At 39.6% G+C, this 17014-nt stretch overlaps 1 protein-coding gene across 4 annotated transcripts in view; it reads right to left on the minus strand.

Moving 5' to 3' along the window:
* Positions 1-17014, minus strand: part of COL18A1 (collagen type XVIII alpha 1 chain) — a 219505-nt gene that overhangs the window by 69462 nt on the left and 133029 nt on the right. For 3 of the 4 annotated variants that reach the window (XM_081962588.1, XM_081962587.1, XM_081962585.1), the window contains 5 exons: positions 14159-14242; positions 12061-12114; positions 8350-8470; positions 5727-5833; positions 4517-4543 (listed from right to left, as the gene is read on the minus strand). In XM_081962588.1, coding sequence (XP_081818714.1) covers positions 4517-4543; positions 5727-5833; positions 8350-8470; positions 12061-12114; positions 14159-14242 — 393 coding nt within the window. The remainder of the gene's footprint in view (positions 1-4516; positions 4544-5726; positions 5834-8349; positions 8471-12060; positions 12115-14158; positions 14243-17014) is intronic. The other variant, XM_081962586.1, reaches the window with a different exon arrangement.

Raw genomic sequence — 17014 nt, forward strand, 5'->3', positions numbered from 1 at the left:
TTGGACTTCAGCCCCCATAAGTCCCAACCCCCATCAGCAAGGAACTATGGGAACGATCATCCAAAATTTATAGAGGATACCAGGCTGCTACTCCCTCTAATATATTAATTATTGTGTATTTGTGTTGCTTTCTAGCCTTAAATCAGAGTTTATGCACATATAAGTTCAAGTGCTTTACACAATATTATTTTGGAAGAAGGAACAAGATCTACTGCTGGCAACTTGTTACCTACACATCAAAAATGACAATGCAAACATATATGCTGACCTGTGAGCAAAGGCTACATACAGGATGCTATTGCCAAAGCAAAGAAAATAGACATTAAATCTTATTGCATGTCATGCCTTCACCACCCGCATGAATCTGATCTATAGATGCTGTTTGTCCTTTCCACCTGCCCATTTGAGGCAGTGGAGGAAGTGCACCCTCCAGTGGGGCAGGGATATAAACAACTTCCATGGTGGCCGAGATTACAATTTTGGCAGATGCAGAGGGAAGGGAGAGCAATGGAGGCAGCTAAGGCCTTCGGTCCACTAAGGAGAAACAACAGTGAATGGAAGGAAAATGAAGGGGGAAAAGGGGAGGTTACTAATTCCCTTTCCTAAAGAGAGGAAACATCCAGGAGGCGCAAAGTCTAGACCAGAGGTGTCAATTCGATTTCATTGAGGACCACATCATGGTTGTGTTTAACCTGGGGTGTGGCTGGGGGGCATGGCCAGCACAATGCCACTCATGTTGGGGGGCACCTATGGTGATCTGAGTGCTCTGCCAGTGAAAACGGGCTCCTGAGCTCTGTTTTCACCTGCAACGGCCACCTGCAACCCTCTGCCAGCAAAAACGGAACTTGGGAGGGCCGCCTGCTGCCCTTGTGAACTCCATTTTTGCTGGCAGAGGCTTCACAGGCCAGTCCTTTGCTCTTTCCAGGGTGACCCTGCAGGTTACATCTAAGCACCCCCGGGTCATAGCTAGCATTGTTCCAGGGAACATCCCTATTGTTATTTGACTGTTTTCTTTCCTGAAGATTTTAGGTTTCCAGTTGCTTACGTTTTGAGCCATTTGGAATTTAGCAATGATTATTTATTCTTTTTTCCACATCAGGCCCCTTTCAAATAATGCAAGTTAACAATTCATTGGGATAAAGCTAGAAATATTTGACCTATATTGTGCCCATTTGTCAGGTTTTGGGGGTGTTATATTGCTAATCGAGATTCTTCCTTTAGGGAAATTAATCCTATTATGATCCCCCTGAATTCCAGAATATCTCCCCATCTTTGGTAGGTACTTATGGAGGCTCTGCATTGCACAATTGCTCCAGAACAGAGTATGTAGAGATTCTAGCATATACGGTATTTTAAAAGGAAAAGGGAGAGGAAAGCAATTATGTTTTAAATGAAAGGAACTCTTGTTCTATTTTTTGCAATATTAGACTAAGTATGGGTTGATTTAATTGTTTTGCCTTGTAGAAACAGCTCAATAACATTAGTCTAAAAATAGGGCTTCTTACCAAGTTGTTAAGCAGAAAAGCATTCCATTCAATCACACGATGGAAAGTGGGTGCTTTTTGCGACAAATATCTTAATTTCAAATTCTGATAACACAATAAGCATCTTTCACTCCCCAGGCAAGCTCCAAGCAACGATTCATTTGGTACCAGTAGATGTTAGAGGCAAGATAGCCCAACAGCAAATATAAAGAAGGAGATAACTCTATATTTAGGGATTCTGAGTGCAAGCCATCAAACTGAGTGTATTAGCTTTTTTTTTAAGTCTTTATTTTTGTGCAAAGAATAGCAATTGTGCATAAATGACTGCACAAAGAAACGGTTGTGTTTTAGATGGAAACCCATTTCAATCAGAAAGGATTCCATCAAATTAACGTCATTTTGTTCTATTGTTTGCTGAAATTTTGGGATTGGAAGATGTAAAAACAGAATTTGGACACCATGGAGTTACCCTAAGGATAAATTATCCTAGGTCTAAATTAATGCCTGTGTGATCTAATTTTATTTTAAAAGCATGTGAGAATGAATATTATTCATGGGCTTTGTCAAACTACTGTGTTTCCTGGCTATTCTACTTCATTCCTACCCACTTTCTATCTCACAAGAACAGCTTTGATGAATCTAGGCAAGTCCCACTTTAGTCCAGCATTCTGTATTTCAAATAGCAGCCAGATTTCTACCAGTGACTCGGAGACATGAGCTTCTCATGCAACTGTTTCCCCTACTACAGTTATTGGAGACATGTTGCCCCCAGTCCAGTAGTAATGAAGAGACTTCTAGATAATTGTAATAGCCTTTGATTTGATTGACCTATCTCAGTTTTCTATATCCCTGCCCATCCACTCAACAACTAGTTTACATTACTATGTACTGGGTTTGCAGTACACCAAACATTAGCCTATAATGGGGTTTGACAAGGATCTCTCAGGATTTTCTCCCACTGCCAAATATGATACATTAACAAAGTATATTTTGCCCAAAAGATAAGCAAAGAGTCACTAGATAGTGAGATAGGAGTCGTGTAAATACGGAAGGAAGGAAGGAAGGAAGGAAGGAAGGAAGGAAGGAAGGAAGGAAGGAAGGAAGGAAGGACAGAAGGAAGGAACGAAGGAAGGAGGTAGAACTGTGTGCTGGGCTCCAGCTGAAGGAGGGATTGAGTGGCACAAGGAAAGGAAAGGTAAAGCAAACGGATAGCAAAAAGAGGAAGGGGGCTTTTTCTCTCTATGACTTCTTCTGGAAAAGTGATAAAAACTGGAAAAAACTGAGGGGAACCAATAGCAGCTCATATGAATAATGAAAATAATGAATTGGGGATGCAATCATTTTAATGTCAGGCACTCCTGTTTGCCTTTTTAACTTCATTTTGATCTATCGTTTTATATATAGTTATCTTTCAAGTTGCATAAAAATATGTAACATCAATGTTTTTTTTTTAAAAAAAACAATTGGGATACCATGAGTTCCAATCCCGCCCTAGGCATGAAAGGCAGCTGGGTGACTTTGGGCCAGTCACTTTTTCTCAGCTCAATCCATCTCAAGGGGTTGTTGTGGTGGGAAAACAGAAGGAAGATGGGGTATTACTGTATTTTTCGGAGTATGACGCACCATTTACTCTCAAAAAAGAGGGTGAAAATCTGGGTGCATCTTATATACTTAATACAGCATTTTTGGTCTCCCAAAACCCCTCCCCTTTGCAAAAATGGCCGCACATAGCCTTTAGGAGGCTTCCAGAGTGCTCCTGGGGACTGGGGAGGGCAAAAATGAGTGAAAAACAGGCCGTTTTTTGCTCATTTTTGCTCCTCCAGCCCCCAGGAGCACTCTACAAGCCTCCTAAAGGCTATGCATGCCCTTTTTTGACAAAAAAACTAACCCATTTTTGTGAAAAATAGGCCGTTTTTGTGAGGGCTGCAGAGTGCAAAGACTTTTTTTTGAATTTGCCTCTTCAAAATCTTGCTGCGTCTTATACTCCGGTGCATCTTATACTCTGAAAAATACGGTAGTATGTTCACCATGTTTTAATAAAAATAAGGAAGGTGAAAGAATAAAGAAATAATAAAATTTATAAACATAGTAGATTATGCATTTTTTTTAAAAAAAAATCCCTGCTTCTACTCTGAAAGCATAATGACTTGTACATCTGCTGCCCTGGTATAGAGCAGAATTTTCAAAATCAAGAGATAAAGCTCCCTTAGGGAGGTGTAGACAAGAGTCCAGGAAAGGTGAAGAACCTTTGAGTTGTACATTGTTAAAATAAATTCACCGTTCCCAACATTTCATTACTTTGTTTTCACTGTTCATTTTTGTTAATTTTGACATTTGCAATTTTGGGGGAATTATGTACGTTAAGGTTACATTAAATGGAAGTGTGATCGCAAGCATTCGCTGACCTTTTCGAGTTGGCGGGCTGGTGCAGGGGAGGAAGGGGGCGAAGAGGGGATGGTTTTGTGTGAGGGGCAGGCACATGAGCACTTGTGCACACAGCTTCATTTGTGAGAGCAGCATGTGTGTGTGCTTGCCGCTCGCGAGTGCTGGCACTTGCCATTCCCCTGAGTTGGGCTGTGCGCATGTGTGCCTGTATCGTCCCACCACTCAGGCAGCCTTGTTGCAAATAGGCCATGGCCTGGTGGTAGACTGCGGCCCATAGGTTGGAGATGCCTGGTTTAGAAACCTCTAGTTTAGAGAGAACACTAATGTTGGGTTGTTCAAGTTCAGCGTTTTGTGGGAGCTTGACGATTGTGTTAGCATGTTGTGAACTAGGCTATTGTGTTAACACAGGGGTGGATAACTTTGGCACCTTTTCAACCTGTGGACTTCAACTTCCAGAATGTCCATAGGTCATAAAGGGGCCATAGTTGCCCACCCCATGTTCAGCTGCGGTAATGTTTGTTGCATGAATTTAGATCTGCATATAGTAAAATAATTATTAGCATGTCAGATATATATACCCTATTTTCTCATCCCAATATTCCTTTAACACCTTTTTAAGAGGCAAAAAAGATAGTTGCAATGCTTACCTTTGCACCCAGCTCCCCCTTTTCTCCCTGCAAAAGCAAAAAGCAGAGCAAAGCAGAGCAAAGCAAAGCTTTTCAGTATTGCGCAATCTAACACACAACAAAATCCAACAATCAATCCAACATTCAGCAAAATTAATTATCCACCGAGTTGCTGTCTGTGGGGAAAGAAAGGGGCTACGTTGCTGCTAATGCAGCTTTTTGTAGTTTACAACTTTCTAGATGTGTTGTTCTCCAACACTGTTATTATTAGCAAAACACTGGCTGGCTAGAGCAGATGGGAGTTGTACTCCAACAGTGGGAATGCTTTGTGTTGGGAAAGGGAATATTTAACATTAAACGAATGCAAGCATTTCTTATGAACACACACAAACCAAGTGGGCTTCCCATAAAGGTCACTTTGGTTCAAGAGCAATAAAAATATCAGTGGCCAGACATTAGAAGGAAACAATTCTTCCTAAGAGAGAGAAAAAGGTTTTGTTTTTTTTAAATCACCTTTACAAGAAGCTGCCTTTCCTCTTGATCTCACACATTCCTATGTTTACCCCCAAATGCACTTTAGTCATGGACAATCTTTCTATCCTTTTGTTGGAAAAGTGAGAAAGCTCTACTTCTTCAGATTTATGCCTTCTTCATCAGATGTTTAGACTGCAGGGGTCACCAACGTTGGCAGGTTTAAGACTTGTAGACTTCAACTCTCAGAATTCTGGGAGTTGAAGTCCACAAGTCTTAAAGTTGCCAATGTTGGAGACCTCTAGTTTAGAGAACAGAGGCAGCTGGTTAATTCTTTTCTCTTTAGTTTTTAACTCCTGATATATGTAATTGCAGGGCAACAAGTTTTCCCAGACTGTCCATCTGTCCATCTGAAATGCCTTTGATTCCCATGCTGGCCTAGCTTCTTCCTCCCAACCACGCCCCCTGAAATTTGTTGCAAAAGTTACTCCCAAATTCAGGAAATAATTGTTAACTGGTGGAAGGTCACTTTACTGCCTTTTGGGAATCACCATTTTCTTTCTGCAGGTGGAATATCTAATGGAGGCAAGGCTCAGGATAGAGGGGCAGGAATAAAGGGGACAATCGGAATACTTTTAATAAAGGAGTAAAGGAAAGGTGGAGAGGCCATCCTATATTCCTTTTTTGAATGAGCTTGATCACAACATGGTTGCCTTTCAATAATAAAATATGAAAGAAGAGCAAGCTGTTGCTACTTCACCTTTTCTCCTTTATCACCATTGGTTGACAAAACCCCAGTCCCAGGATCTCCTTTGGGGCCACGGTCCCCTTTCTCTCCAGTGTCTCCCTTTTCACCTTTGGTTCCACCTAAAAGCAGAATGAAAAAGAATTGTGTAGAATTATCCACTTTGTGCAATACAGGAGCCTGGAAACCAGAATGCTTAATGTTCAGGGTTAGGACAAAATTTAAAATGAACTAAATAGAGGAGAGATTATTATCGTGAATTCTGTTTCAGGGAGATTTTGTAGTATAGTGTTTCTCAACTTTAGCAATTTTAAGTTGTGTGGCCTTCAACTCCCAGAATTCTGCTAGATGGGGAATTCTGGGAGTTGAAGACCACACATCTTACAAACTGCTAACAGTGAGAAACACTGCACTAGTGCATAATTATACTATTGGCATGCATGGCATGTAAAAAGTATTCTTTTCATCAAATTAATGTATTAATTAAAAAAAATCACAAAGACTACTGATCCCTTTCCGAAATATTGTTAACACTCATACTTACCACACCATATCACTGAAAGCTATAACGTGACCAGTTAGCTATTTTTTAAAAAAACCTAATTTCTTTGTAGCTTCACATTTGAACTTACATACCAATAAACCGGTTCAACTGTAAAACTAGACTCTTCTCCACATCTCAGGTGACACATTCATTTATGCACCTTTGTCTTCTCAATAAAAGGTGCAGAATTCTTTACTGTACTTTGTCATGTATACTTTGGTTTGCTCTATACAAGCTTAACTTGAAGGACATACAAGATTCTGATTATTTTTGTACTCCTTTCTGCACAACTATGTTATAACATTCCACACTTTTAAAAAAAATTTACTTTTCTTTAAAACAAAGTTATATTTTAATGTTTTATAGTGTCGCTTTTATCTTGTAAGCCGTCTAGAGCAGGGGTCTCCAACCTTGGCGAAGCTGGCTGAGGAATTCTGGTAGTTGAAATCCACAAATCTTAAAGTTGCCAAGGTTGGAGACCCCTGGTCTAGAGACCGAGGAATGTGATAGATAGATAGATAGATAGATAGATAGATAGATAGATAGATAGATAGATAGATAGATAGATGATAGATAGATAGATGATAGATAGATAGATAGATAGATAGATAGATAGATAGATAGATAGATAGATGATAGATAGATAGATGATAGATGATAGATAGATAGATAGATAGATAATAGATAGATAGATAGATAGATAGATAGATAGATAGATAGATAGATAGATAGATAGATAGATAGATAGATAGATGATAGATAGATAGATGATAGATAATAGATAGATAGATAGATAGATAGATAGATAGATAGATAGATAGATAGATAGATGACAGACAGACAGACAGATAGATAATGTGTAAAGATTGCAAAAAAAGACAATATCTATAGATAGTTATTGAAGTTGTACTATCTTAATGTTCAATCTAACATTAGTAAGAGATACCAACTTGAGAACATTGTTTGTTTTCATGATATGAAAATAATTTTTGTGCTTAATAGTAAATCTTAATTATATTATTGTTATTATTATTATATGTTTTATTCATTAAACATGAAACTCATCCAACTGAACATTCAAAAATGCATTACAAATACCATTGACTGGTACTAATGGTTGATACGGTTTGCTGCCAGCATCCTAGGTATCAACCAAGTACCTTCTTAAAATATAAGATGTTTCAAGTAGCGCAGTTTTTTGCAGTTCCGCTGGTGTTATTGCAGGAAGCTGCAATTTGTTGATGTATCTTATAAAATTCTTGGACATGGTACCAAGTGCCCCGATGACAATGGGTATCACTGTTACATGTTTCATCCATAGCCGTGTAGTTTCGATGGCGAGCTCACTATATTTTATTATTTTTTCTAATTCTTTTTCTTTGACTCTGGCATCTCCAGGAACAGCGATATCAATAATCTGTACACTTTGGCCCTCTACAACCGTGATATGCTCCAAATGATGATCCGTTTGTATTCGAAAGTCCCACAAGATCTTCACCTTCTCATTTTCCATAACTTTTTCCACTTTATGTTCCCATGAATTTCTGGATACAGGTAAATCTTGCTTTTTACATAATGACCAGTGGATTAATTTAGCAACTCGGTCATGTCGAGATTTGTAATCAGTTTGTGCAATTTTGCTGCATTCACATATTAAATGTGAAACAGTTTCGACTTTGTTATTGCAAAGTTGGCCGTTTGGGTTGTCAGTGGATTTTTGTATCTTCGCTTTCATGGCATTAGTTTGTAGTGCTTGTTCTTGAGCAGCCAATATTAAACCTTCCATTTCTTTCTAGATAGTTCCCATCTTAAGCCATGTCCATGTCAAGTTGTCATCACATTTTCCTTCAAATGTTTTTCAAGTGCTGTCCATGCAAAGCTTTGGTTTTCCATCTATTTAATCTAGATATCAATCATGTAACTTCTTAAAATATATGATGTTCCGAGTAGCACTGTTTTTTGCAGTTCCACTGGTGTTATTGCAGAAAGCTACAATATTATTATTATTATTATTATTATTATTATTATTATTATTATTATTATTCCCCACTTTTTGATAAAAAAAATTGCCAGTACTAGGAAACAAGAACTTACTTGCAGGAACATATGTTGGCCTCTCAGTATATTCAGTCTCCTCTAACGGCACAGATTTTTTGTCAATGGCAGGGGAAGTAACAGGTGGGGGCACTGGAAGTTTTGACAACAGAGGAGTCACCTAGAGAAAAAAATTGAATTAGACCTCCTCTTGTACCCGAGCTGGCAACCCAAGACAAATAATTGATTCTGAAAAAGTGACTATGGGGTCTAGCAATTCTTCTCCTTCCCTCTTTACACATGAAGGACATACACAATGCACACAGGCACAGAGGAAAGTTAGCCTGTTTAGAAAAAGAATAAGGGATGAGCCTGCAACAACCCCCTTTGCATAATTCTTCTGTCCCATCAATTGTCAAAAGTTATCTCAATTGTTCCCACTATCAGTCTGGCAATACTGGGGAGGGGGGGAATGAGCCAAGGAGAATACAGGGGGAAAATTTGATGGCACAAAATTTGGTCGAAGTCTTCATGTGGTCCACAGTTAAAAGGTCTGATTTTGAGTTTTGTGCCTTGTTATTTTTTGCCTATTCAGATGAGTTAAGCAAGATAATAACTAGGCCCACATACCTTGCTAAGCTAAAGTTTGGCTCATTTTTTAGTATGATGTATGATACAGTCAGTTTCTGTTGTTATTAGATGTTGGGCTCTAGGGATCCATTTCCACCCCTACCTGCAGATATCTTCTTCCCTGACAAGAACAGTGGCAGGGAAGCTTATGTTTAATATATATTGCACATACTGCATTTCCTATTTTCCACAGATGGTTCTTTTGGATAATATTTTAAGTAATCCCTTTTGAATTCGTGAAATTTCATGCATTTGAATAAAACCCCTGGGGGATCATGTAGGACAACCATGTGTCTTGCCACTGGGTGGCACCTGTGCTCTGCATTCATCACATTTTCTTCACTGCTTTAAGTGTCGGAGTTAGACATATTATATGTCTATCATTATTTTAGTGTTCTTTTCCTGTCTTGATGAAAAAGATATAATGTGATATAATGCTTAAGTATGACAGAGTAGGAATGGGGCACACCAGAGGGATAGACTTAGCTGTGAAGCTGACTGTGAGCTGGTTACTTTCTTGTAGCCCAGCTTCACAGATTTGCTATGAAAGTGAAATGGGAAGAGACGAATGTTATATGGGACTCCTTAGGGACAGTGAAGGGCGCACCTATAATACTTTAAGAGCCATCTGTTCCTTTTCCTATTTTCCTTTTGATTATTTTAAATTAATTGCACTGCTGGTTTAAAAGTTTTCAATAGCAGTAGGACTATTTGAGGTGGAAAATTAAATAAACAAATAAATATATGGAGAAAATTAAAACTCACACTTTCTACTCTGCCTTGTATACAATATGATGTTGTATTCCTTATGAGCTTTGCATTATAGTAACTTACTAGACAGTTTTGAAGTATTTCCACAAGCCTTCCAAACTGATTAGTTGTGAAGATCTCATATTTCTAGCTCGCACGTGCTCACGCACACACACACACACACAGAGAGGGAGGGAGAGAGAGAGAGTGACTCAAACATAGGATGAACAAAGTAGATCATAAACTTTGAGAACTCCCGAATAATCTCAGTCCAGTCTTATAGATTACAGTCCCTTCAGCAATTGCTCAATAAATGGACGTTGGAGGGGTGGTGGCTTTATGCGTAACCCGTACCTGTTTATCAGGCTGCGGGTTTCCTCATCCCTTCTCATATTTAATCACATTAAATGTGTTCAGAACATATGCAAACATTGAATTTTTTTGTGTCAAATATATAATATGTAAAAACAATTTAAGTATTCAAAATTGTTACTGTTCCATTTATTCCAGAGAGGGGAGACAGAATATAACATCCAGGAAGATGTGAAGGAGTACAGCAGTATGCGAAAATGAGTATCTGATTGTGAAATAGGATTTTCTCTCCCTCAATTTTCTTCTCCCATACAGAAAGTCTGCCAAATCTATCTCAGAAATTTAGGGCAAGTTTTGTGAATACAGAAAGTACTGCATGGAAAGAAAACATTCATTCAACAGAACCATTTTCACTCAAAGAAGTACATATCTGAATTCTGCCTATTGTTATATTTAAATGTATTTAATTGTATTAATATATAAATTGTCTTTTCATCCAATGCTCTATGTTGCATAGAATTAAGATTAAACAGCTATACTAAATGACCCACAGACACATCTGGAAAGAATTGGAAGAGAAAAGTTTAATTACAAACAAAACAAGAAGAAGACCTCGTATATCACCCATTCATGACTTTGTTGCTTTGACAATCCAATAATGCTGGCCTTAGTTTCTGTATGTTGAGCAAAATCAAAACTGACTTCAGGATGCGTAAAACTGTACTTTGGAAAAATAAACTATGGGAAGGTCATCCCTGTGCGTGTTGTTTTTTGAAAATTGATCTTGTACTATTTCTGGTCGAGTGGATGACGTTTATGGCAAAGCCAAACAGAGTTTTCTATTACTCCCTTGAGAAAAGGTATAAAGGAAAATTAACTTTTGGGAAAAATACAAAACACATGGGAATCACAAAGACCAAAACCCAGCATCTATCAATTTATCTGCGTATATAATAGTAACACCAACAAATCTTGTTAGAAAGAATTGCAGAAGCTGGGGAGTGGCTCTATATTTTCCTGAGTATGTCATGGTATGTGGGAATGACCTTGGGAGACCCTGAGAAGGGTTGGAAACAGTCAGAGAAGAGGGAGCATATCCCATGGCTGCTTAGTGGGCAGGGCAAATGGCTCAGGAGGGACCCTCCCCAAGTTATCAGGCTCTAAAGATGATGCCAGGAAAAATGTATCATCAAACTTGGTGTTGTGGGGTGGGGTGGGGTGAAAGACAGTTACATTCTTAATCTATGAGGGAAAGTCAGGTTAAGTAGAGTGAGTCAATTGATTTGTGCCACTACTACAAACAAGGCGAAATAAAACTGTTTTATGTGCAACTTGTATATGCAATCTATATAATGTAAATTATATACTCCTTTTGCAAATGTGAAAACCAGTTTCATTAAGGAAAATTGAATTTTATCTCGGAGAGGGAGAGGGAGGAAGAGGGAGAGGGAGGGAGGGAGATACTTTAACTTTTCAGTGAATTTCCAAGCAAAGCCGGAATTGCAATCTTGATCTTCATTTATTTCCACACCAGTTTTTATCCACTATGTTATATAATTAGGCAAAGCAATGCGCATCTATAGCTTCTAACTACGTTTCATAAATAAGGTGGAACATCTCTGAGAGAAAGGGGGAAAAAAAACATTTTCTGATCTTTTAAAATACATACTTCATATGCATTTTCCCCATGGGAAATAATTCAAACTGATGCACAATAATGAACTTTACTACAATCCGAGACCAGCAACATTGTGATGTACATGGTCAGCTAATGTTTTGCAATGACTGTTGTTTGTCCTTGGCCTGCAGCAGCCCTAAGCTTGTGATAAATGGTTCACCACAAGCAGATGTTGTTAGCAGCTTGTCAAATTAAACCTCCTCGTTGTGGGTTTAAGAAACACCATGAAACCAGACCACCCAATGCTACAACTAGAGGAAAAAGAGAAGGACGTAGAAGGATAAATGGAGGGAAAGGAACCGATGATGAGGTGAAAGAGAAATGATGGAGAAGGAAGAGGAGGAAAGAGATTTCTATATTGGAAAATAGAAATACGGTTACAAAAATGGCATTGTACTCACGCTTTCCTTTTCGGAAGATGGTTTTATGTCTAATCCACTTCCACTACCACCACACTAAAGAGATTTTAAAATATATATATAAATAACCAGTACATTAAATCAGCAGATATAGTTCCACTAAGAAATCATGGGGAGGACCAGATACTCCCATATAACACCACTCCTGCGCGAGCTGCACTGGCTGCCTGTGGTTTTTCGGGTGCATTTCAAGGTGTTGGTTACCATCTTCAAAGCGCTTCATGGCACGGGACCTAGTTACCTGCGGGATCGCATCTCACCTCATACATCCCTGCGACCAATCCGCTCCCACAGGGAGGGACTCCTCCGGGTGCCGTCCACCAAGCAGTGTCAACGGGCGGCGCCCAGGAGTAGAGCCTTCTCTGTGATGGGCCCAACCCTCTGGAATGACCTCCCCCCCGATATCAGAACTACTACCGACCTCCGCTCCTTCCGACAGAAACTTAAGACCCACCTGTTCCAATTAGCTGGCTTAGCTGATTTATAGTCCCACTTTCAACCTCCTGGCAAACATCTTTTTTGGGGGTAGTTTTTAAGGGTATTTTTGTATTCACATTGTTTTTAATATGACTGTACATCGCCCCGAGTCCTGTTTAGGAAAGGGTGCAGTCTATAAATTAAAGTATTATTATTATTATTATTATTATTATTATTATTATTATTATTATTATTATTATTATTATTATTATTATTATTAGAAAGGTGTGTGGGGGGGGGAAATCTCTGGTCTACATCAGGAATGAGGAAACGTGGCCATATAGATGCTGATGAACTACAATTCTTAATGTATTACCCTATTTTGGCCTGCTATTTGGGATACTGGGAAATGTAGTTCAGGAACGTGCCACTACAGCATAACGAATTGGGTTTATCTTAATTTTTTTCTCATACATCACAGTGCTTTAGCATAAAATATTAACATAGCTGTATAGCCATCGGCATTAATATTCTGGAGGTGCAATCTGCAAATATTGCCACATTAGACAATAGGGAAGATCATGAGTCAGTGTAAGCAGACTGTTTTTGTACCTACAAAGTCCAGGTTCTCAGAATATTTAGCTAAATATTTTCAGAAATCAAGGCTGGAAAGGTTTTCAATTTGAGTTGAGCAGCAGCTACTGCCAATGGAACAGTAATATTGGCCTAAATTAACTACTAGTCTGATTCCATGGTCTCACTAATCTAATCTTCCTTTAAATTTCCATGTTCTATTTCTTAGACACAAGGAGATCAAACACTTCTGCTTGTGTTTCAAATTAATAACAGCTTGGCATGTCACTTGACATTTTAAGTATGATTGGTGGAAACAACTTAATAAAATATGTTTCAAGTTTAGTTAAGATGAATCAGAATTCAGTTAGATTTGGAAAACTCTACTGTGATTAAGCAAAAACAGACGTTCCATCGGAGGGAAAGTTGGAGTTATGTAGGTTTGCTAGGAAGCCAAGATCATTTTCAGAATGTTAAACTAAAATTCAGGTTCCAACATAACCTGCCCAGCATGAAGGGGCTCTCATATGTTCACATGTTCCAAAGGTGCTTTTTTCCAAAAAGTTATTGTTTTTTTCTTTGAAAACGTCTCACTTCTCATCCAAGAAGCTTCGAAGAAAAAAGCCCAAGAAAGTCCAGTTGCCTTTTTGAAAAGCAACTTTGGAACACCTATGACCTGAATGTTTGAGACATGGGCCAGCAACCTTAAACACTCAAAGAGCCACAAAGATCCTAACTGGAAGCCCACAGTTCAATTATGGTGCCGACTGGAATTCTGGTTCCCCCATCATAGAGTCTCCTCCTAGCAAGGCATCCTTTTTCCTCTACCTGTCCTAACCGAAAGCCCTATCAATTGTGGAGCTGACCGGAAAACCCGCCCCTTGCCATAGAGTCTCCTCCTGGCGGGCACCCTTCTCCCCCGAAAACCAGAAGCTCCTCTCAAAACTGTGGTGCCGACTGGCGACAGGGAGCCACAGCAGAAGGATGAAAGAGCTTCATGTAGCAACCATGTTGCTGACCCCTGGTTTGAGAATTTCCATAGACGTATGTTTACATGTTGGAAAAAGGCATCTGCGATAGAGTCACTCACCGTTTCACAGTCATCATCTTCTTCGACACACTGGTAACCAGCAGCCCAAGGATTATCTTTTATTTTTAATTCTACAATGATGCCCTACAAAAGCAGAAACAAATATTACTAAATCTTCAGCTTCACCAAGGCAAAAAAAAATAACACAAACACTGTTAGATTATGATTGAAGTACATTTACCCAATGTAAAAAATAAGAAATGTAAGGCAGGAGAACAAAATCAACACAGGTGAGGAGAGTGATATAATAAACATTGTACTTTGTGGCAGGGTTACATTTAATCCTTTTAAGTTTTTTCATATTATTATTCTGATTCTGGTTTTTGGAGGATCGAGAGCACGAAGATTTGGCATTTCCAACATTTATAAACTATTTACCGATTGCTGCTATTTTCGACTGACCTTTTGTAATCTGCATGGTCCACTAGCAGCAAGATGCGTAATTCTGTAACTCTAGGTAACATTTCCTAAAAATAGTGGCTTCTAACTCAAAATCCAAGTACTGGTTGTTGTGGTTGTCTTGTAATATCTTTAGATACAACTTAGCAGCATGGCACTAACTCAAATAAACCATCTCAACAAGAAACATCAAGATATTTTTCAAAGTGGGTTCATCCACTCAGTTACTTTGTCTTGACTTCCAAGATGGCCGGTTTACCATTAGTTGAAAACATCACAACAGAACTTCCATCATGGGTACTGGCCTGCCACCAATGTAGACTGAAGCTAGAGCCAAGTGATCTGGCAAAAACCTATCAGAAATTGCAAATATGATTTTCAATTTCTATTGCAGGGATCCACTACTGGTCCGTGGCCTATTGGCCACCAGGTCACATGAGTGGCTGGCCAGTGTACACACTTGAGCATGTGTGCATGCACACATACACACACACACACACACACCGTGCTAGCATGGCTCAAGCATCACACGGGAGCGTGCCTCATTTGCGTTGCATGTACGCTTGCGGTCCCATTTTTGCATATGCATGCACTTGTAAAGGTGCCTGCTCCTCTCCACCTCCAGGCCACCAACCCAGAAAGATTGGGGAACTCTATTCTATTGGATGAAGGATTCTAAGGGAGGATCGTAATTTCCAGGGGTCAGTTCAGGATTGCCTTTTCCCACCAAACTATAGGGCTCTATGCCTCCATGGACATTTCTCCAAGTTCAGGAGTCCCAATCCCTGGTCCGGGGACCACCACTGGTCTGTGGCATGCCAGCAACCAGGCCACACAAATAAGAAAACCCCCACCCGCAGGATGAAGGCAGTATGCCCCCGCTGGTCCTCTCTCCACAGAACCAGTCCTTGGTGCTCTAAAGGTTGGGGACCGTTATCTTAGCTAATGGAGACCACAGAGCTTCACCAAGATACCATAGAGAAGGGGGCAACAATTGGAGTAATATTGACCTTAGGGAAGACCCCTTCCCTGGGGTCAATATTCATTTTTGTGTTCAATTAAAAAAAGTTAAGACAGCGCCTGTTCAAAGTTATGGCCACACAGCAGCAGCTTCCCCAGTGGCAGCTCCCACTGTATTTTCTTCCTTTTCCTCCATATTGCAGCATAACCTTCCTTTATTACCTCTCACTTCAGAAGCTTGGAATAGTCTATTTCATGGCTGAAAAGGTCAGGCTTCTTACGGAGAACAAAAAACAGATATTTTGAAAGCATGCTCTTGCCCTCAGCTCTGTCCTTCCAAAGGTTGCTCAAAACTTTGCCTGACCTTTTGAGTCTGGCCCAACATGGCTCCCAACATCAGCAGCCGAAGGTACCACTATCCTTGCCACCCTCAAAATAAAGACATGGCAAGAGCCCACCATGCTTAAAACCTCCATAAGGGGATAGAATGAAAATGAATCCCCAAACGATCCAAAGACATTCCATTCTGCTATTGCTTTTAGCCATTTTATCTATCACCAACAAATATCAGATATTTGTTTTTGCAAGGCAATATAAAGGAAATAAATGCTTCCCCACCCCACCCCACCCCACCCCATTGGAACATCAGGACTTGGATGCTAAAATGTTCTCACCTGTCTCAGGCACATGATACATAGTTGTCATATTGTTTTGTTATGTAACTATGCCAGATCTTCAGACTGTGTATTAAACAACTGAACTCCTTTATAAACTGATTTATGAAAGTACTTTACAATATTTTAAGTACTATTAATTTTAAAAAGTTTCCGTATAGGAAGTATGGAGATCAGATTCTCCCAACATGAGCCTAGGTACTCTCATTGGGAGCGCACACCTAGTTGGACTGATTCTTAATCCACTACCATTGCCATGGAAAAGACTAATAGGGCTGTGCAATGGCCAAAGTAGATTATCTGTCTACCAATGATTCCTGTGTGTGTTAGGTGGACCCTTGATATGCCAGATTCTTTTTTAGGTAGGGATGGAAGCAGTGACATGCTTCCTTCTATTCTGTGATTCATGAGCATCAGATTTTACACAGACCCACAGTATGAATTCTTCAGCCACATCGGGGCTGCAGAGCCAGTGGGCGGAATGAGCATGCAGATTTAAACAAGATTAAAGGTGGCGGGGGAGGGGGGAAGTCTCTCTGAATCTGTGGAGGCCTTTCCTTTCAAGTTAACAACTTGGAAACGGAGAGCAGAACATGATTGTCAGGCCACTAGACACCCCTTGGAATTATACACGGAGAACATTCCTGCTGTAGCCTGCCGATTTAATGGGGTCACAGACAAAAATCACAGGGAGGAGCAAGTTGTTTTTTTTTTAAACCCAGAGTTTTGTGTGTGCAGCTGGTTTTCAAAGATGTTCTGGAGCAGGGATTCCAAGGTATTTTACAACACTCGTCTCCTTGTTATCTTTTTCTCTCCGGGGTCA

Source organism: Natrix helvetica (assembly GCF_964273705.1).
Source record: "Natrix helvetica genome assembly, chromosome: 1".
Taxonomy (NCBI): Eukaryota; Metazoa; Chordata; class Lepidosauria; order Squamata; family Natricidae; genus Natrix; species Natrix helvetica.